This window comes from Mauremys mutica, chromosome 9 (assembly GCF_020497125.1).
Source record: "Mauremys mutica isolate MM-2020 ecotype Southern chromosome 9, ASM2049712v1, whole genome shotgun sequence".
Taxonomy (NCBI): domain Eukaryota; kingdom Metazoa; phylum Chordata; order Testudines; family Geoemydidae; genus Mauremys; species Mauremys mutica.
Window position 1 is genome coordinate 5262665 of NC_059080.1, and position 21041 is coordinate 5283705.

The following is a 21041-nucleotide window of genomic DNA, read 5'->3' on the forward strand; positions in this document are numbered from 1 at the left end:
GGGTGCTACAGCGCTGAACACCAGCACCCCCTTCCCGGTGGCAGATGGTACAATATGACTGCTATCCATTGTCATCATCAGCCCGTGAGTGCACCTGGCTGGCCTCGGTGAGGTCGGCCGGGGGCGGCTGGGTAAAAATAGGAATGACTCCCGGTCATTCCCGGCAGATGGTACAAAAGGATTGGTGACCGTCATCATAGCAACTGGGGGCTGAGCTCCATCAGCCCCTGCCCCTTTTCATGTCTAAAGAAAAGATTCTGTACTGCCTGGACTATCATAGCAGCGGGAGGCTGCCTCCCCCTCATTTTCTCTCACTAAAAGTCAGTGTTTCTTATTCCTGCATTCTTTATTACTTCATCACACAAATGGGGGGACACTGCCATGGTAGCCCAGGAGGGATGGGAGGAGGAAGGAAGCAACGGGTGAGGTTGTTGCAGGGGCACCCCCTAGAATGGCATGCAGCTCATCATTTCTGCGGGATCTCTGGGGCTCTGACACAGAGCGGCTGTGCTCTCTGGTTCTCTAGTACACTTGCCCCATATTCTAGGCAGGACTGACTATTTTTAGACAAAACATAAAGAAGGGAATGACCCAGGGAGTCATTCCCATTTTTGTCCATGCGCCCCCAGCCGACCTCAGCGAGGCCAGCCAGGAGCACCCATGACAGCAGCAGATGGTACAAAAGGATTGATAACCGTCATCGCCAATTTCCCAATGCAAACGGTGCAAAATGGCTGATAACCATCATCTCATCGCCAATTTACAATGGCAGACGGTGCAATAGGGATGGTAATCGTCTCTGCTACCTTGCAAAGGCAAATGAATGCTGCTGTGTAGCACTGCAGTACTGCCTCTGTCAGCAGCATCCAGTACACATATGGTGACAGTGACAAAAGGTAAAATAGGCTCCATGGTTGCCATGCTATGGCGTCTGCCAGGGCAATCCAGGTGAAAAAGGGCACGAAATGATTGTCTGCCGTTGCTTTCACGGAGGAAGGATTGAGTGACGACATTTACCCAGAATCACCTGCGACACTGTTTTTGCCCCATCATGCATTGGGATCTCAACCCAGAATTCCAATGGGCGGGGGAGACTGCGGGAACTATGGGATAGCTACGGGATAGCTACCCACAGTGCAACGCTCCGGAAATCGATGCTAGCCTCGGTACATGGATGCACACCGCCGAATAAAATGTGCTTAGTGTGGCCGCGTGCACTCGACTTTATACAATTTGTTTTAAAAAAATGGTTTCTATAAAATCGGAATAATCCCGTAGTGTAGACATACCCTCAGTTACACCTCATTCATTCAACAGGGCAATTGATTACAAAGTTGGGGGAAGATCTTATTCTACTTCTAGCAAAAAGACATTTTTCTTTTACTTTAATTATACTACCTTAGGGGCCGGCTATAACATAATACCAAGGTTAATAATAATAATAATTGGAGATATACCAATCTCCTAGAACTGGAAGGGACCTTGAAAGGTCATTGAGTCCAGCCCCTTGCCTTCACTAGCAGGACCAATTTTTGCCCCAGATCCCTAAGTAGCCTCCTTAAGGATTGAACTCACAACCCTGGGTTTAGCAGGCCAATGCTCAAACCACTGAGCTATCCCTCCCCCCCATAATACCAAGGTTCAATACCGCTGTTTCGGTGGGGCAGCGCTGGGGAAGGAGGGTTTGTTTCCGTGGGGTGGGCGGTGCTCCCCCCCCCGCCCAAAAAAAAATTGGAGGCTTGAATATCACCAGCAGGAGGCTGGCAGAGGGGTGTGCTAGAGGAGATCTTGGAGAGAAGCACAGAGAAAGTTTTGGAGACTGCTCCTCAGTGCTCTGCAGAAGCCAGTAGGCTCTGGACAAAACAAAACAGAAATAGCTCCTTCCCTCTTCAAGCAGCAGCAGATTGTGTGGAGATTAATTTATCAAACACCGAATAGCCAGGGACTGATCTGTAAAATAGAGCCCAGAGCCTAAGACAGAACCCAGGTACAAATCTCATCATCCTTCCATTTTTCAGTTGCAGTACTTGGACAGCTCACCAGAACACTGCCCTTGGAATTCACCAGTACCTCTTTCTCTTTTGTATATACCTCTGACTTGTTTCCACGGCAGTAAATTTTTCAAACCCAACTGGAAATCATAAGTAAGATATGAGAACTGGGGTCAAACAGGGAATTTGATAGCCTTGTGTGTTCTGGACTACCTATTTGAGCACTGCAGGTTTAAAGACTAGTTATACATCCTTCAGACAATTATCTGCACTATAACTACTGAAGAAGTTACTAGGAAATTTGTTCTGAGATAGACAGACAAAACCAGGCACATAGTAGACACAACAAAACCATCATTCTGTGCTTCTGAAGTACAGTTCTACTACAAAAAAGGATTATGTAAAAGTGACATTGTGAAGTTAAATATTTATGTCAGTGATTCCTGAGGAAATTTGTTCAAAGCATTTTTTTTAAACTAGCCACACTGCAAACTAAACCTAAGATCAAAGTTAAGATGGGGTGTCTTTCTTTCTCACACATCTACAATAGTACCAAAAATGTGCTGGTTAAGTGGAGCTGCAAAGGTATAACCAATTCCTTTCAGTTGGCCTGGACAGATAATTTGACCTTGCAATTTGAACACAGGCCCCAAGCCTGTAAATTGTTCTATGCTGGTGTATCCCTTCCTGCACCCACACAGAATTCCACTGACTTCTATGGAGGATCCATTCACGTATAACAGGGGTCGGCAACCTTTGGCACGCAGCTCTCCAGGGTAAGCACCGTGGTGGGCCGGGACGGTTTGCTTACCTGCTGTGTCCGCAGGTTCGGCCGATCACGGCTCCCACTGGCCACGGTTCGCCGTCCCAGGCCAATAGGGATGGCAGGAAGCGGCGGCCAGCACATCCCTCGGCCTGTGCCGCTTCCCACAGCCCCTGTTGGCCTGGAGCGGCGAACCGCGGCCAGTGGGAGCCGCGATCGGCAAAACCTGCGGACACAGCAGGTAAACAAACCGTCCCGGCCCACCACGGTGCTTACCCTGGAGAGCCGCGTGCCAAAGGTTGCCGATCCCTGACGCAGAACAACCTGCAGGATCAGGACCCTGGTTAGCAATTCTGTTGATTGGCTTCTGTTGCTTCTCATCTTTCTCCAATTGAGCTGATTCTGCAGTGGTAATTGGAGGGGGGGGGAAATAAACTTTATTTTTATGTCACTAACAGATGATAATACACAAATGGAGCATATTTTAAATAATATGCTATTTTTATTCAGTCACTTTTCTGATTAGAACCTCACATTTTATTAGAGATCCACATGGAGCAAATTTATGGGTTAGATATTGAATGACTTTACTAATTTTTTTTAGTGGATATAAGCTCTGACCATATAGGTCTTGACTAGCCAAGAGAGATGGAAACTATGCCCACAGCAGATCTGTCAAAATGTATTCACAGGAAGAAGGCACCATGCTGCTGGCCTAACTCAAATTTGCAAAGATTTCCCACTTGAGCATACAGATCTCTGAAAAAAGTAGAATTTGGCACTTTAAAAAAAAAACCAAAAAAAAAAACCAATGCAATACCAATTCACACAATGATCCGATATACATCATGGAGGGACATTTCCTAATGAAGCAGAAGTGAATGGCCCCAAGTTCTTGCAATGTAACAGCCAGTTGCCAACAAGATCAAAACAGTCAAGATAAAGCATTTCATGACTCTAATAGACTAAAAAGGTAAAAGCAGCCTATTATAACTTAAAAGAATTTCAAATATTAATCTGATTACCATATTACTCAAGAAGTAAATGCCTTCTAACAGACTAACGCCCTCTCTCAAATGTGTGAGCTCAACAGTGTTTACAGAATTAAAATATCAGTAAAACCCTTTTGTCCGCATAATAAGAGGCTATAACTTTGAAAATATCCAGAGATCAGATCAATGGAATTAGGTGGTGCCATTTATATGTAGTTGTTTATGAGTATAAAATCATAATTTAGATCTAAGTTTAATACATTTCCTGGGCAGGCATCATTCACAGAAGTGTTAACCAAATTCTATTTGCAGGACAAAATTCTGTTCTCATGCTGTCTGGCTGAAGGCAACAGGCTGGACAGATGAAGGAACTTGAACACAATGGAATTGCAGACCTGTTATTGAGAGCATGATTTGGCCTGCATGACCTTTTTATTCCAGGCGATGCATGGAGAAAAAGCATACTTTCCCTCAGATTGAGTAGGCACGGTTGAGAATGAGAAAAACCCATCTCTTTACTTTAAACTTAACAAATGTGATAAGGAAGCTATTGAGAAATAAGAAGAGCAGAACCCTATGATGCCAATTTTCAGAGCTTGAAACAGTGACCAGACTTCTACCAGACAGAAGACTCAATCTACATCCAGAGGTTGCTATGAAAGACTGGAGGCATGGAAGAGGAAACCAGTAAGATCCAGAGTAAATGTTCTGCAAAGAAACCCAGACTCCATCCCAGCAACTAAGAAAGAGGAGGCTCTTTAGTTTCTTGGCAGGATGCTGTCCATACTGCATATTAGCATCTGGCTACCAGGTATTAGATAAATCTGTAGCTCCCCTCAATCTTCTGTCTGTTGGAAGGCAGAAAGTTACATTCCTGCACTTTCCCCTCCACACACACAATCAACGAGCCTCTTGAGGTCCTCTTTGTTGCTGTACAAATGCTGGAATGGGGATAGGGCAGAAGGGTCTTCGTTACTCTATTGTTCCTACAGCCTCCTAGCCTCCTTTTTTTCAGTCCTCATCTGCAAATAGCTTCTGTGTCTGACTTGGTTGCAGCTCACAACTTTGCCAAACAGCAGAAATAAAGTGCCATGATTCTTGTCAATTTCATTGCTTCCCACAGGGTCCTGGATATAGGCTCTGGAACTGCCCCTCAGCAACATCACTCTGGTCACTTGGAAAAAGCCATATTGGAATTGTCTGTTTGCAGACTCAAAAACACAGCACTATATTAATTCATGTTAGTTATCTTGGTAGCCAAAGTACTAAAATATGTTTTAGTTAAAATTCAGATTCTGCTCCATCAATTTTCACCTCCTATGGGGAAAATAACGAAGAGGGTTTTTCAACCCCTGTCATTTTTAGTGTCACATTTTAATTTGTTTTTTTTAAAGAAGATCTTCACTTTAGAAAGGGAGATGGGGCTGGATGGCCCTTGGTACCCTTCCTTTCTGGTTACCTGCATCTAGTCCAAGACAGCTGTTAACAAGAGTGGATGCCATCTGTTTGGTGGTCTCTGGAAGGATTTGATGGTCTCCAGTTTAGTTTCCATCAGATGAGCGTCTATCTCACAAAGCGCCATAAAAATTAGTAATTTCAGCACAGAGAACAAAAACAAAGTGGACTCATAAAATAAATGACCCTTTCACTCTTAGTTAAGGTCCCTACAGGTCAGGACTGAGTTATGCTGGTGAAGCTGTGTTGCTATTACCTGTGCTCTCTCTAGTCTGTGGACAAACAGGTCTTGAGTCTAATGTCTTCTGTCAAATAATTATCTTCCACAAGCACTAAATTCATCTTAAAATACTGGAAAGGGGAATCAACACACAGACACACACACGGTCCATATCTGACTTCTGCATCAAAGGAGGAAGAAAGACTTCCAGATCTGAGCTGAAGATTCAAGACCTTATGATCAATTTATAAGAGTCACCAGAACTCTTACATCAGTAATTGCACTGCTACATAAAGAGATCACAGTCACAGAAACAGACTGATCACTTTAAACACTGACAAAGTAAGTTTGCGCACAGTTTAGGTTAGTTAATTTTTACATCAAACCAGAAATCATAACTCCTTCTTTCCTTTAGTCACTTCATTATGCTTAGTCTGGAATAATCAAAATGTTTTCATCTGTACTAACTCACCCACAAATCTATTGTGTGCACACATGCACCTTGACAAGCATAACACTCACTCTACACAGAACACAACATGGATTAACAAGGACCAATATACATAACAAAAACTCCAACAGGAAAGAACAAACCAAAGCAGTTTCTAACAAACTAAATTTAAATATTTTTAGCCTTTACTGGAATCTTAATTCCAAAAAAGTGTTAAAGCAGCATTAAGAGTTTGATTAGGAAGCAACATTTCAGAATTCAGACCGTCACGTCATGCCAACTTTGCAAGATATTGCAGCAGACACTGGGCATGACAACTGGGATGAGCTGTCTGCAAAAATCTAGAAAATTGAGACAAGACTCATTATAGAAATATAACGGTTTGGACTTTCAACAGATCACAAAAGGCAGACAATTCATTTTAAGATGAAGTCCTCAAGTGGCACTCATTCCTGTCTATGTATTGCAGACATCTCAAATCAGCAGCTAAAGTCTTGTAGGAAAATTACGTGCTGCAGTTTTATAGGCAAATCAGGGTGAGTGTAAGGCAGAGTAGGTTTTTTTTAATGTAAGTCAGACCCTGCATATTAATGCAACATCTATGCATTGGAGGGAGGAGGGGAGGGGGAGAGATTTGTGTTTCATATTCCACTCAAGAAATATTTTGAAGTTAAAACCCAGACGTAGGAAGGGCCTGGGATTTTAAAGCTGTGAGAGACTCAGCAGAAGCCCCAGATTTCTTTTCCAGAACCCCTTTCCCATTGCAAAGCCAGCCCTGCGGAAGAGGCCAGACAAGCAGCTCGCAGAAAGGAGGCGGGCAGGGGGAGATCAGAGGCAGGGTGGGGGGCAGCACAGACAAATAGGGAGGCGTGGGGAACCCACAAGAGGGTTATGGTGTGGGGGGTCGGAGAAGGGGAGTTAGGCTGGGACAGGGCGCAGGGCTCAGGCCAAGGACCGGAAGGGGGGGCAGACACGATCTCCCCGAGGCCCTCTGCCCCCCATTCACCCCAGGGCCAGCGGGGGGCTGGGATCGCGGCCCCGGCTCTCTGCTCCCGGGGGGGCTGGGCCGAGAGGAACCCGCCTGAGGGCCGCGTCCCTGGCCTGCTCTCAGGCCGGCCCCACCGCATCAGAGGGGCCCGCCTCTCCAGCCCGGAGCCCCGCTCCCCCGGCCACAGCCAGCGCCCCGGCCGCGAGGTGCGCTGCCAGCTCTCACCCATCTGCTCCCGCAGCCCCTTCAGCGACGAGCCGCCACCCTCCGCCATCTTCAGCCGAGTGAAGGAACCGCTGCCGGCAGAGACTCGGAAGAGCGGGAGCCGCAGTGCGCAGGCTCCCAGCGGCCCGCGCCCGGCAGCGCCGCCGCGAGGGGAGGGAATAGCGCCCGGAGCCGGCTCCTCCGCCCCGCCCCGCCCCTCAGCGCCCCGCCCCCTCCCGCGGCAGCGCCTCTCAGCCCCGCCCCCCGAGCTCCGCCACGGCCCCGCCTCAGAGCCCCTCCCCCGCCCACCCAGCTCCCGCCCGCACCACAGCTCCGCCCACCCAGCTCCCGCCCCTCCTCCTCCCCCTCAGAGCCCCTCCCCCGCCCAGCTCCCGCCCCGCACCACAGCCCCGCCCACTCAGCTCCCGCCCCTCCTCCTCCCCCTCAGAGCTCCTCAACCACCCACCCAGCTCCCGCCCCGCACCACACCATAGCCCCTCCCACTCAGCTCCCGCGCCTCCTCCTCCCCCTCAGAGTCCCTCCCCCACCCACCCAGCTCCTGCCCCGCACCACAGCCCCGCCCACCCAGCTCCCGCGCCTCCTCCTCCCCCTCAGAGCTCCTCAACCACCCACCCAGCTCCCGCACCACACCACAGCCCCTCCCACTCAGCTCCCGCGCCTCCTCTTCCCCCTCAGAGCCCCTCCCCCACCCATCCAGCTCCTGCCCCGCACCACAGCCCCGCCCACCCAGCTCCCGCACCCCCTCCCCTTCCCTTTCCTTCGCTCTCCCACCCCACCCCCTCTCCCATCCTTCCCGCCTCTCCTGTAGCCCCCTCATCCTTCCCCATCCCCGTTCCTCTCCCTTTCCTCACCCCCCTTCGCTCCCCCTCACCGTTTCTCCCACCCTCCTTCCGCCCTGCCCCATTTCCACAGCCTGAGGAGCCCCCTTCCCACCAGCTGCAGGATGGGCACCGTTCCCACCACGCGCTTGGGGATCCCTTCAAGTCTAGCCCCCCTTTGCTGCACATTCGCACCCAGAGCAATCCGTGAGCTGCCAGGACAGTAGGTGCCATTCTCCCGGCGTACCGTGTAGTAACTGCAAAAACCGTGACACTGGGGGCCCCAAAGCACAACGTGGGTTAACAGTAATAAAGGTAAAAGCAGCAAAGAGTCCTGTGGCACCTTATAGACTAACAGGCGTATTGGAGCATGAGCTTTCGTGGGTGAATACCCACTTCGTCAGATGCATGTCATAAATGTGGGGTTTTTTTATTTGCCAGCTGGTTTCTGTGCCTGGCTGCATGTTCTGCAGCTTTTTCCCTGCAATTCTGAAGACCAGAAATGTCTGGGGGTTTTTTTGAATGAAAGCTGAGATCCCCAAGCAATCTCTTGATTCCAGCAGTTGAGGCTTTAGAGAGACACCAGCTATCAAGAGGCTTGTGATAAAATCATGAGAGCTGGCCAGGTCTCACGGCAATGTCACTAGTTATACACTAGCACTGAGCTCCACTGGAGGGTGGGGTGAGCCTTTGGGGAGAAGGCAGGTCCATAGAACACAGTTGTTTATTGGCTTTAACAATAAGGAATAAAACAAGATTATTAACTTTGGAAAAACAGTTGTGTTGTTATGGGCCTGATCCTGAAAGGTGCTTAGTGCCCCCACATCCCAGTAAAATCACCACTCAGGTTCGGTCCCTATATAGGCACTTGTGGTAATAGGGTCCATATTGGCAGAATTCATGAACGATTGGATAGCAGCAGTGAACTGTAAGTCTAAATATAGGCAGCCATGTTGGTTAGTTTCTGCTTCACTAAGAATACAGGAGGAAATTAACGTCAAATGAAGAAGTAAACAGTAAAAAATAAAAACCCTGTTAAAAAGAAATGATACCTTTGATAATGTTACACAGGTATCTACAACCCACATCAAAAGCTTTTTGCAAATTAGCTGTGTCAGCCATCAGTACATGACAAGCATCAAGGTTTTGAACAGCTTCATTAACAAATTCAAAGAGCTGTAGCTGTACCCCTATTAAGTCTAAAACTTAATTTTTCATTAATGAAGAGCTTATTTAAATTATGAAGTCCTTGCATGTGACCCACTCTTTTAAGCATTTGTATCAAAGATTATAATGTATGGCAATTGGATAATACTAATTATAATTGTAATAAATATGTCACACAATTTTAGAAGCCAATAATCTATACAACTAGACATCCAGATATTCTGGACAATTCATCTACTAAACTTATTTTCCACAAATCTAGCTTTTCATCAATGAGACTAAATGAAAGCAAACATGAAACAGGATAATTTTTAGACAATGGGCCAAATTCACTCTCAGTTTACATAGGTGTAAATCTGTAGAAACTCAGTGGAGTTACACTGGTATATTTAAGATCAGAACTAGCTCAAGGTTATAAAATAGTTAGCCAACTGGAAGAGCTAGTATGAATTTGTAGCTGTTGGCACTTAGGGTACCTGTGGCCTAGTTAAGCACTGGGTATTTCTTACTGCCAGAAACAGGGTACTGGACTTGATTGACCAGTGGTCTAAAATGTACGTATCTCTGATTTGATCAAGCATTCTGCATTACTGAAATGTAGGCTGATTGGAAGGTAACTGTGTGAACTGAAAAATCAACAGCCACAGATGTGTTCAGTATTTAGAAACATTAAAATACCCAGAAGTAGTTTACAATATATAGTGGGAAATGAGCACAAATGTTGTAGATGGGTTAGTATGGCCTGGTCTACACTGGGGTATGAGGGGGGGAGGAGAATCGATTTAAGTTACGTAACTTTAACTACGTGAATAACGTAGCTGAAGTTGACATACTTAGACCTACTCACTGTGGTGTCTTCACTGCAATGAGTCGACTGCTGCTGCTCCCCTGTCGATTCTGCCTGCACCTCTTGCGGCGGTGGAGTACAGGAGTTGACGGGAGAGCACTCGGGGGTCGATTTATCACGTCGACCTCCGCTGGATCAATCGCTGCCCGCCCATCCGGTGGGTAGTGTAGACATACCCTATGAGTTTTCCAAATTTGCCAGTCCTTCTTGAAAGTATAAATCCTATTAGCAGAATGAGATGGAAAAAGCAGAGCATCACTTTCTCTGTCAAAGATGCTGGCAGGCAGACCCTGCTCATTCCTAACATTTTACTGTCTTTTAGAACAGTCTAGGTCAGGCTGGGCATCAGATCCCTGCCCATCCAGTGACTGAGAGCCTGGTACTGAGAACTGAATCATGATCCTGTGGCAGCATAGAATACTACCACCACCATACTACCTAGTGACAGCATTATGGTTCTTGGGGGGTCCCCAAGCAAGAACATGGCCTAAAGCTGCTGGAAGCGAATATCAAACCATGGGTTGCTGCCCAGTCAGGTAATTTTACAGGAGGGGATGGGTCTGGTGGATGGTGTTGCTGCTAGTATCTGCTTATGAATGGCATTATTTCCGTGGAATAATGAGCCAACAAAATAGGTAAGCCACAAGAGACTGCTTGCTTTGGGATTAAGACTAAACTCTATCATACCAAGCTGGTCAAAGTTTTTTAAAGAGAAGATCTAATAATCTGAAAATGACACTGCACTCAGTAGAAGGGTTGTCTGCTCATGGATTTGATTGTGCAACCCATACTCACTTTGGTGGGCACCTTACTCTCACAATTAGTATCATAGCTCCATTGACCTCAGTGAGACTACTCAAGTGAAAAAGTGCTCACCAACACGAGTCAGAGTTAGAACATAAGAACGGCCGTACCGGGTCAGACCAAAGGTCCATCTAGCCCAGTATCCTGTCTACCGACAGTGGCCAATGCCAGGTGCCCCAGAGGGAGTGAACCCAACAGGCAATGATCAAGTGATCCTTCCATCCATAATTGTACAGTCTTGTCCCATATATTTAGCATTGCTGTTTGTACACGGTTCCAAATGAAGAACGAGTTCTGAGTGAGGAAGTGAGGCCATTCTGGTGAATATTACTCGGGGCAGGTCTACACTTAAAACGTTGTATCAGCACCGTTGCACTTAAGTGAATAGGTTCCTATGCCAACAGAAGAGCTTCTCCCATCTGTGTAGTTAATTCACCTTCCTGAGAGGCGGTAGCTATATCGACGGGAGAAGATCTCCCGTCAACATAGCAGTGTCTACACGGTTAAGTCAGTATATGTATGTTGCTCAGGGGTGTTTTTCACACTCCAAAGTGACGTAGTTATACCGATATAGGTCTGTATTGTAGACCTGGCCTCAGTAGCTTGGCATAGTAGAATTGGCTTAGTCCCCTAATAATATTGCCCTTCTACAATAGGTCAGGGTTCTTTGTCACCTGTTTGTTGTTTTGCTGTCTCTTTGCATATTTATTTCTCTGCTGGCATAATTTCTGCACAACTTGCATCTTGGTTGATACTACTTGGGAAGAGTGTAAGGATTGTATTGTAGCAGTGCCCACATTAAACGGTAGACCCTGAAGTTCTGGTGGGAGATCTGCCTCAGAAATCAGCAAAACTTGAAACCAGGGCGAGGTTGGCCTGCCTGAGAGCTACTGGTTAGGCCATAAATGGGAGGAGTTAAGAGGAAGGAGTAATTAAATAATGCATAATTTCAGAGGTGACTGCAAATAGAACGCTTAGAACTATTTTACAGATAGACTCCATCTTAGCGTGAGGATTCTGAGTACAGATTTGCCTTTGTGTTATTCTTTGTTAATGTTGCTTTCCCCTCTCTTATTGTCTGTGCATGTAAAATTACACTCTTTTGTTTTCTTTGCCTCACTTATTTCCTCTTGATTTTATACAATGCCATTTAGTATTTGTTTTCTTTTAAATAAAAAGGGCAATTTAACGGTGGGAGAGACCAGAAAATTACTGAATTCCCAAAGATATTTTGATGTTTAGAATATGTAATAATAATATTTTGAATTTATAGATTGCATGCAATTTGAAGATCTGAGAGTGCTTTACAAACATTAAGGAATTAAATCTCACAACACCACTGTGAGATAAACAATTGCAAGTGCATTACCACCATCTTCTACAAATGAGGAAACTAAGTCACAAAGAGATTAAAGTGTCTAGTTGACAAAGTCACCCACAAAACAGCATAGTGACAAACAGGACCCAAGTACCCTGACTTCCTGTCCGGGGTTCTTCTATTTTTTCCATCTTTCCTTTCCTCATAGCTATTGTAGAAGATTTCCAAAATGTTTCTATGAGAGTTTTATATAATATCACAATAGGGAACTACAATGGTGGGACTATATGTGATTTAATATAAATGTCTTCATGTCTTTGCAAGTCCTCTGAGTAGCATGCTACTGTGAGGGTGTGTTTTCATATGTCTACTGAATGTTCACAATGTATATTCACTGTGCATTTGAAATCATAGAATCATAGGACTGGAAGGGCCCTTGAGAGGTCATCTAGTCCAGTCCCCTGCACTCATGGCAGGACTAAGTATTATCTAGAGGCCAAATGCTACTGTCCTCCATGTGGACATTCTTGTAAGGCATTGTGTAATAAAGGGGAGAAAATATCACTATACTCATTTTTGTCTTCAAGGAAAATATCCCAGGAAGAACAATTCTACTCTAAGAAACCCTTGCAAATTAGAGAACATGGGAGAGGCACACAGAAAGTTTTCGTATGAGATGGCATCTTATGCTATTCTCCATTCAATAGTCTGAACATATCCCAGCTTTTAAAATAGTGCCTGCCCAGACAATTCCTGCCCTGAAGAGCTCTTATCCAATTGAAGGTTCAAATTGGATGTATGGCTATAAACTGGGGAATTACATCAAGCCCAGTTTGCACATACAGATCTGATTTTTTGCATACACAAAAACTTAGTTGTGAAATATTGTGGGCAAAGTTTGAGAGCCTGGTTTTACTTTTAGGTACCACAATCCAGTTTTTATGCAAAAGGGAAAATATCAGATAAAACCCACAGTTGCAAGTGTTGGATATATTTCCACATGTGAACAACTTCACTCCTATCCCATACTGCCTGCTGTGCATGGAATGAATGCCCTCCCAATTCCAGTTAACTAGGATACCAAATCTCATCACCCTGAATGACTCCTCAGAGCCTAAGTCTTACACAATGTCCATATTTTAATTATAAGGGGAGAAAAAGGGGGAGAAAAGTCTGTATCCTCCTGTGTGCTTTTCCCAGTGCATGCTGCCTTCTTGTGTATCTTTCTTTTAGACTGTAAGCAATTTGAGGCAATGATTGCATTTTTGAGTGTGCATCTTGTACACCAAGCAAATTGTGGGTGCTAAATAAACAATAATAGTTGAGGTGACATGGCCAAATTTGCAAAACTGGCTGCCTAAACTTCATATGTAAAGCCAGCATCTGTGCATGCAAACTGGGAATTTCATGCATAAGTGCCCCTTGGCACATGCAAATTTCTATTCATATTGGATTGCAAATTTTTAATATAATTCATTATTATTTGCATTTCCATAGTGCCCAAGCATCGCAGTCATGGATGCCTTGTGCTAGGCACTGTACATACACCAAACAAAAATATGTTATTTTCCCAAAGGAAAAACAACTAGGAGTCCTTGTGGCACCTTAGAGACTAACAAATTTATTTGGGCATAAGCTTTGGGCTACAGCCCACTTCATCAGATGCATGGAGTGAAAAATACAGTAAGCAGTATATATATTTTAGCGCATATAAAAATTGGAGTTGCCTTACCAAGTCGGGGGTCACTGCTAACAAAGCCAATTCGATTAAGGTGGAAGTTGCCTATTCTCAATAGTTGACAAGAAGGGATGAATATCAGAGGGAAAATTACTTTTGTAGTGTTAACGAGGCCAATGCAGTTAAGGTGTACTTTGCTCATTCCCAACAGTTGACAAGAAATTGTGTAGTTGCTGGTGAGTATTTGCCCAACTAAAACCTCTCCAGCACATCATCAGAGATCTACAACCTATCGTGAAGGATGATCCCTCACTCTCACAGACCTCTGACCAGGGCCGGCTCCAGGTTTTTTACCGCCCCAAGCAAAACTTTTTTTGGCTCCCCCCCCACCCCCAGACATGAGCCCCCCCGCCCACCAGTGCCCCCCACTCACACCCCCTGTTGCCCCAGCACTGGGCTCCCCCCCAAATGTGGGATCCACTACCAGCACACTGCAGCCGAGCCCTGGCCCAGCTGCGACTCTGTCCTCATGCGGGTGGAGCTGCTGGGCGGCGCGGAGCGGGAGTACTTCCAGGTGGCGGCGTGGCTACGGGGTGGCGCAAAGAACACAGCCCCCTCCCTGGGCTTCGCAGCACTGCTGGTGGCCAAGGTGGATCAGTTCGTGCTCACCGCCCTCACCCCTGACATGCTGGCGGCCGAGGACCTGGAGAGCCCCCTGGACCTGCTGCTCTTCAGCCTCACGGTGCCCTGGCCCAGCCCCGGCAGGAGGGAAGGCAAGGATCTCCGGCTGTGGGGCTACCTGCTCAGCACCGACGAACCCAGCCGGCCACTCACCTCCTCACACACTCCAGGAGCCCCTCGCCACCATCGCAGCCCGGGCTCGGCTCCAGGAGACCCCGTTTCCCTCCCTCCCCGGCTCCACACGCACTCGGGGCAGAGCCACCCAAAGGATTCAGGGGGCCTGGGGCAAAGCAATTTTGGGGGCCCCTTCCATAAAAAAAAGTTGCAATACAATAGTAACATGTATTTGGAAATGTAAAAAATAACTAGTGAAAATTAATTTGTAATCATTTGAAAATACACCAAATATATTATTTAAAAACATTAAATGCTTTATTGGTCTGTATACATTTGCAATTACATAATGGGCTGTTGCTGGGTGATGGTGATGGTTGGTGCCAATGGGCTGTCACTGCCTAGAGGTGGTGCTGCTGTTGCCCAGGGCTGGGTGGGGAGCTGGGCTCTGGGGGGTGCCCGGCTCACAGGGGCTGGGCTCAGGACTGTGGGGAGATGGGGTCAGAGGTTGTCTGGCTCAGAGGGGCTCGCCTCAGAGCTGGGAGTCTGGGGTGGGGGGGATGGGGTCGGAGGGTGCCCAGCTCAAAGGGGCTAGGCTTGGAGATGAGGGTCAGGGCTGTGGGGGATGGGGTCGGGGGGCGCCCGGCTCAACGGGGGCTGGGCTCGGAGCTGGGGGTCTGGGGTGAGGGAGATGGTGTCGGGGGGGGGTGCCCACCTCAGAGCAGCTGGGCTCAGAGCTGGGGGACAGGGCTGTGGGGGATGGGGACGGGGGTGCCCAGCTCAGAGGGGCTGGGCTCAGAGCTGGAGGTCAGGGCTGTGGGGGGAATGGGGTCAGGGGGGTGTCCGGCTCAGAGGGGCTGGTCTCAGAGCTGGGGGTCGGGGCTGTGGGGGATGGGGCCGGGGGGGGTGTCCAGCTCAGAGGGGCTGGGCTCGGAGCTGGGGGTCAGGGCTGTGGGGGGACTGGGGTCAGGGGGGTGCCCAGGTCCGAGGGGCTGGGTTTGGAGCTGGGGGTCAGGGCTGGGTGGGGAGGATGGGTTCGGGGGGGTGCCCACCTCAGAGGGGCTGGGCTTGGAGCTAGGGGTCAGGGCTGGGCCTGGGGGGTAATGGGGTCAGGGGGTGCCTGACAACCACCTCCCTGAGACCCCCCCAATCCACCCCCCCTTCCCTGGCCCCTGGCCCCTGACCGCCCCTCCCCCCACAGAACCTGTGCCCCCTGAGTGTCCCCGGGACTCCCTGCCCCTTAGCCACCCCCCCGGCCCCAGCTGCTTGGCCCCAGCTCACTGTGCGCCTCGAGAAGCGGCCCTGCCCAGCGAGGCAGCCGCGTGGCTCCGGAGGGGGCTGAGCTCTTCCCCGCTCAGAGCCGCGTGGGGAGGGGCTGCGAGCTCCGGGCTGAGCTCAGCTGCCCCCACTCAGCGTGGAGCTCCCAGCCCCGCCCCCTCCCCACACGGCTCTGAGCGGGGCGGAGCTCAGCCCTGCCCCCCCAGCCAAGCTGCTGCCGCGCTGTTTAGGACCCGGGCGCGAACAAGCGGAGGAGGAGCGGCCCGTCTTCTGCAGCCAGGCGGGGCCGCGCTACCGGTAAGGGGCCATCCCTCTCCCCCAAGCGGAGCCGGTAGCGCGGCCCTGCCCCGGCTGCAGGGGACGGGCCGCTCCTCGGCTCGCAGCGGCAGGATGAGCTGGGGCCCCAGCCCCAGCCTTTTGCCGCCCCCTATATTTTGCTGCCCTAGGCACCAGCTTGTTTTGCTGGTGCCTAGAGCCGCCCCTGCCTCTGACTCCTCGTTGTTTTTGCCGATACAGACTAACGCGGCTACCACTCTGAAACCTTTCCCAAAGAATTTACAATGAGTAATCGTTGAAGACATGAGTCATAGCGGGAATTGTCGTTTAGGTGGCTAGTTTTGAAAAATGTCTCTCCATGTCTGTTGCTGTGATTTGGAGCAGTACATTCCTCAGGTAAATAATTAAGGTGAGGAGACTTAATTGTCTTAGGGTGCAAATCTCATCACCCTGAATGACTCTGCAAAGACTACATTTGAATGCCTGCTTTCCATCGTCAAGCTCATTCTGGCATTTCTGTTTGCTCTGCAATGCAGTTTTACTATTTTTTTTATCATTGCTAAATTATCCATAATTTCTATGTGATAGCGTGTCACGCATCGAGTGATAAGAGTTTGACAATGTAAACTGTGTGATATGGTAATCTTATCATCCTTAACTCCAGACATTTTAATGTCATCATCATGTTCTGATGAGATAATATATTCCAGGCGTGGTATTTTATTAACGTTATATTACTTCCTCTGGTATTATGAGATGATACCATTATGCAGAGTTATAGGGTTACACTAGCAATGCTATGGCTCTGATTGAGAGGGCATTTTCATTTGAAGACTAAATTTTCATTAGCTTGTAAGTTTCCTCAGATCTTCCTAATGGGTTGAAAATGCTTGTTCTCAGTCCAGACATGAGTACTTTATGGGAATTCTAATCATGCAAAGTAATTTTTTGGTTACTTGAGCATGAAAATAATATTTCTTCTATCAAAGATTGTTCAGATTTTTTTCCCGCTGTGAATAACTCAAAGATGGCTTCATTTTAAGGGCCAGGTTCCAAAAGGGCCTCCTAAGTTGAACAAGAACAGGTAATTGTGCAAATCAGTGCCTGTTTGCATGCACAAATGCATGCTTTTGTATCTACAAATCTCATGGGTGCAGTTAAGGAGATTTCCCAGTAACTCTTCCTTGTTGTTACTATTGGAAAAGTGGCAAGAAGACAGAACTTAATGGCCAGATGTAGGTGGGCCTATGGAAGGCACAGAGTTTGAGCCCTTGTTCAGGGACTGAAGCTGTGACTGGTACCTGTGTCCTCCTGAGTTTGTTGAGGAAAGTGGCTTGAAACCTCTGATAGAGACTCCAAAAATGGACTTGTCAGGAACAACTCCTAATTGCCAAGATCCATGCAAGCTCTTTGCCTCATACAGCCACCTGCTTCCCCTGGCTCTCCCCAGACTTCTTGGCAGTGCTGGGTTTAAAAACCTTGTTGCATTATCTTCATTCTCTGTGTGCAGTTTCAATGTATTCAGTGTGAAGCCTTGTGCCTGGGAGTTCCCGTGCCAAAAGGAAGATGGACTCTAGCCAAAGAGAAAGGCATTTCTCTTTTCATTGAGCATCATAATAACTTGTTCACAAGAATACTAACTATTTCTGCAAAAGGCAGGCGTTATTTTAATTCCTGTTTCAACTCTCCTAAATGTTTTGGGAGTTGCCTACCTGAGCAACCATCTCTCCATGCTGTCTTACTCCAGTTGCGATCAGTGGAGCTGCTCAGGTACGAGCCCATTGCTATAAATATCAGGGCATTTGGGGGGATGTTCCCTCAACTTTGCAGCTTGTTCCCTATCTTGGTTTGCCTAAGCCCAGGCAAACTGTGGTTACCTTTTCTTGCCAACATTTGGGAGCGAGTGGGCTGATGCCTGGGCAGATGACTTCTTTGTCGGAGGCAGTTGATAAGCCTGGTCAGTGATGTTTCTGGTTAGAATGTACAGTACTGAACAGAACTGTAAAATGTTGTTCGTGTGAGTTTAACACTATTAGAGCTGCACAAGTACACAATGAATGGGACTGGCATACATGGATACCTATTATACTTAGAATGGGCCAAATTCACGAGTAATGTCAGCAGGACACATCTGCATTGCTTTCAGTGGAGTTGCAATCTGCTTACTTTCATGGTGAATTTGCTCTACTCCATTCAATTAGCCCAGCCCCATCGGATTCAGTAGAAATGGAGTTTGGGGATGAAATATAGATCTTGGCCACGATGTACTGGGACATATCCTAGCTGGGTTTTTTTCTGTTTTTCAGATGACTGATTTCATTTCATACCAATATAAACACCACATTGGCAAATAAAGCAGGTCCTATTTGTAAGAAATATATTTAGAGCAAAGGCCTCAGCATTACAGTTGTTACTTTAACATACAACCCTCCTTCCTGTTTTGGCTTGGAGGTCACTGCTTTGGCAATTCCCTTCTGGCTTCTTATGCGGTTTTGAGAAACCCTAATTTTACAGGCTGCTCTCCCATAGACCCTACCTTGTCCTTGCATGAAATGGGCCCTCTACTCCTGAGCAGCTGAGGCAGATTGGAGGGGGATCCTGCAGATGAACTCATCAGGGACAAAGTGGGACCCTCTCCACTATTTTATACTGAAATACTGTGAAGGGTCCTGTGTTCCAGTATAAAAAGACGGCAAATAGATAAATGACTCCAGTGTTTGTTCATTTTGCTTAAAGAAGCTTCCTTTTGTTAGCCTGTTCCACATAATTATCCTTCTTTCAGTGGAAAATGGATCCCTTGTGTCTGAATTTAAATCCCAATATATTGTTATATGTTCAAAAGCTTAAAAATACTTTAGAGCTTTTATCTAAAAGCTTTTACAACTTCAATCAAATATTTCTTCCAGCTCCCCACTCCTACATACATTCACATAGGAACGATAAATATAGGGCCTGATTCTGATCTGACATGCACCAGTTTTACACTGGAATTACTCCTGATTTAAACAGATGCACTTAAACTCAGATTCAGGCCCTTCAGCGGATCCTCAGAACACTATGTAGCTCAGGGAAGAGTATTGTAAGAGAACAAGGCTGTGTTATCCGTCCAACCAGCTCCTTAAATTATTAAAGATATTATAGGCAACTAGACTTGAAATTGTGGCAGAGCCTTAAAAAAACAAGCTTCAGTAGATCTGTGGCTGATTTTCCTGCCTGTTGGGCTTATTTTCAGAATTCAGTGCTACAGAATCACAGAGTGATATTTCTCTTTTAACTGTGCACTGCATTGCAGGGACTGCCGTACCAAATTGTTACCATTTGCTATACGTGAGTCTCATTCATACCTCTATCTGATACATGTACTGTATCAACCTGGATGGTGCAGAGTAGGAAGAGAAAGGCTAGGTGTTTCTTCTTGATTATTACTAAACATCTCGCTCTCTTTCTCTCCAAAACACATAAATCCTTTTTTCTTTTTTAATTTCAATTTTGGACATGGGGCATAGTTTGTGGGTGGCCAGGAGGCGTTGCCCTCCCAAACTGCAAGCCTCAGGCAGCTGTGGAATTTGCCGCCCCACACGTGGCCCCATTGGCCTGACAGGAGCTGCCCCCCAAATATATAAGTCAAACTACACCTATGATTTTGGGTAGTCTTCAAGGTCAAAACATTAAAGGAAATACACTGCAGCTTCTAACTGTAATAGCAGGCAGCTCTTTGCTATAGTGAATGGCTGCAGAATGTAATATTCACTTGGGAGCATGCACACAGTTCCCTTTGTAATCAAAGGGATGTTTTTCCCTAACACTACACATTCTCCAAATGCATCTATAAGCTGGCACAGAATCACAAATCCTGTGCTAGGCTTTCAGCCGCACAGAGAAGATGCATAATTCATTTATAAACAAGGGAATTTGTCAGTGACATTTATTTTTCTAAACAAAGCCCCAAACAATAACCAATTGCAATTATTATTATACAATTATCAACATTTAACATGTACAAAATACTGTACCCATGAGTAGTTTGCCTGTGGGAAGTATTTGTGTGCAGTCCGTAAAGCTTTCTATAAAAGTAATAAAGTAATGCAGATGCTAAAAGTATTACAGTACTTACCTTTTTGTGTGCACAATAAATCAATCATTCTGTCCTAAACAATTAACTCACCATCAGACATAACCAACCACATGCTTTGCAGCCAGGCAGCTTGCTTACATGGTTGCAGTAAGAACTTACAAAGTCTGTTGCTTTGACAGATGAATGTTTAGCTAGTATTGACTTTAGTTCTGGGTTTATTTGTTTTTATGGCTTCTCACATAGAAAGCGAGTCAAATCCTGTATTTGCAAATGCAGTTGCATGTCTTGCAAGTGTAATCGTTATTGAGGGGAGGGTTTGAGGTGCTGGCCTTACCATGTGCTCTTTTCTCCTGCAAAGACTTCACACACCACTCCTTAAAAGTGGACATGGCCGCATAGCACAGACCTCACCATCTGGGTCTGTCAAGTCCAATGAGTACCCAGGTTTGCATGCTTTGAGGTGTCTTTGTACCTGAGGATGGGTTAACCCTTAGAGCAGGTTCCCATGCTCAGTTGGCTTTAGAACACTACTTTTGATATATGGAAAACCTCCGTGCAGACTGCATGTCCGACCCAGCAAAGCTGAGCTCTGATGAGCATATTCTCAATGCCAGGGACTTGATACTTCTCCAGACCTTGTGTTGGGCATCCTGTCCTGCCACTTGATGTTGCAGATGGATCTTAGGCAGTGAAAGTGGAAGCTCTCCAGCTGTTCGATGGGGCACTGATAGAATGTCCATGTCTTGCAGCTGTAGAGGAGTGAGGTGAGTACAACAGCGTGGTAGATTTTTGTCTTGGTTTTGAGGCAGACTCCACCCTCCCTCCAGAGCCCGGGGGTGAGCCTGCCAAATGCCAAACTGACCTTTGCCTGGCGGTGAATGATCTCATCATCCGACATGG

The 21041-nt window shown here is 46.9% G+C and overlaps 2 protein-coding genes across 9 annotated transcripts in view; one reads left to right on the forward strand and one right to left on the reverse strand.

Annotated features, from left to right (window-relative positions):
* The window catches only part of MAP7D3 (MAP7 domain containing 3), a 58445-nt gene extending 51161 nt beyond the window's left edge, over window positions 1-7284 (reverse strand). Inside the window, exon 1 of one of the 2 annotated variants that reach the window (XM_045030857.1) lies at window positions 7086-7284. In XM_045030857.1, the coding sequence (XP_044886792.1) occupies window positions 7086-7134 (49 nt within the window). In that variant the 5' untranslated portion in view covers window positions 7135-7284. Of the gene's footprint in view, window positions 1-5205; window positions 5264-7085 lie in introns of those variants that run through there. The other variant, XM_045030858.1, reaches the window with a different exon arrangement.
* A 617-nt stretch (window positions 7285-7901) lies between these two features.
* The window catches only part of ADGRG4 (adhesion G protein-coupled receptor G4), a 116158-nt gene continuing 103018 nt past the window's right edge, over window positions 7902-21041 (forward strand). For 3 of the 7 annotated variants that reach the window (XM_045029670.1, XM_045029675.1, XM_045029674.1), the window contains exons 1-2: window positions 7902-8218; window positions 10240-10453. In XM_045029670.1, coding sequence (XP_044885605.1) covers window positions 10314-10453 — 140 coding nt within the window. In that variant the 5' untranslated portion in view covers window positions 7902-8218; window positions 10240-10313. The remainder of the gene's footprint in view (window positions 8219-10239; window positions 10454-21041) is intronic. The other 4 variants (XM_045029676.1, XM_045029677.1, XM_045029671.1 and 1 more) reach the window with 3 other exon arrangements.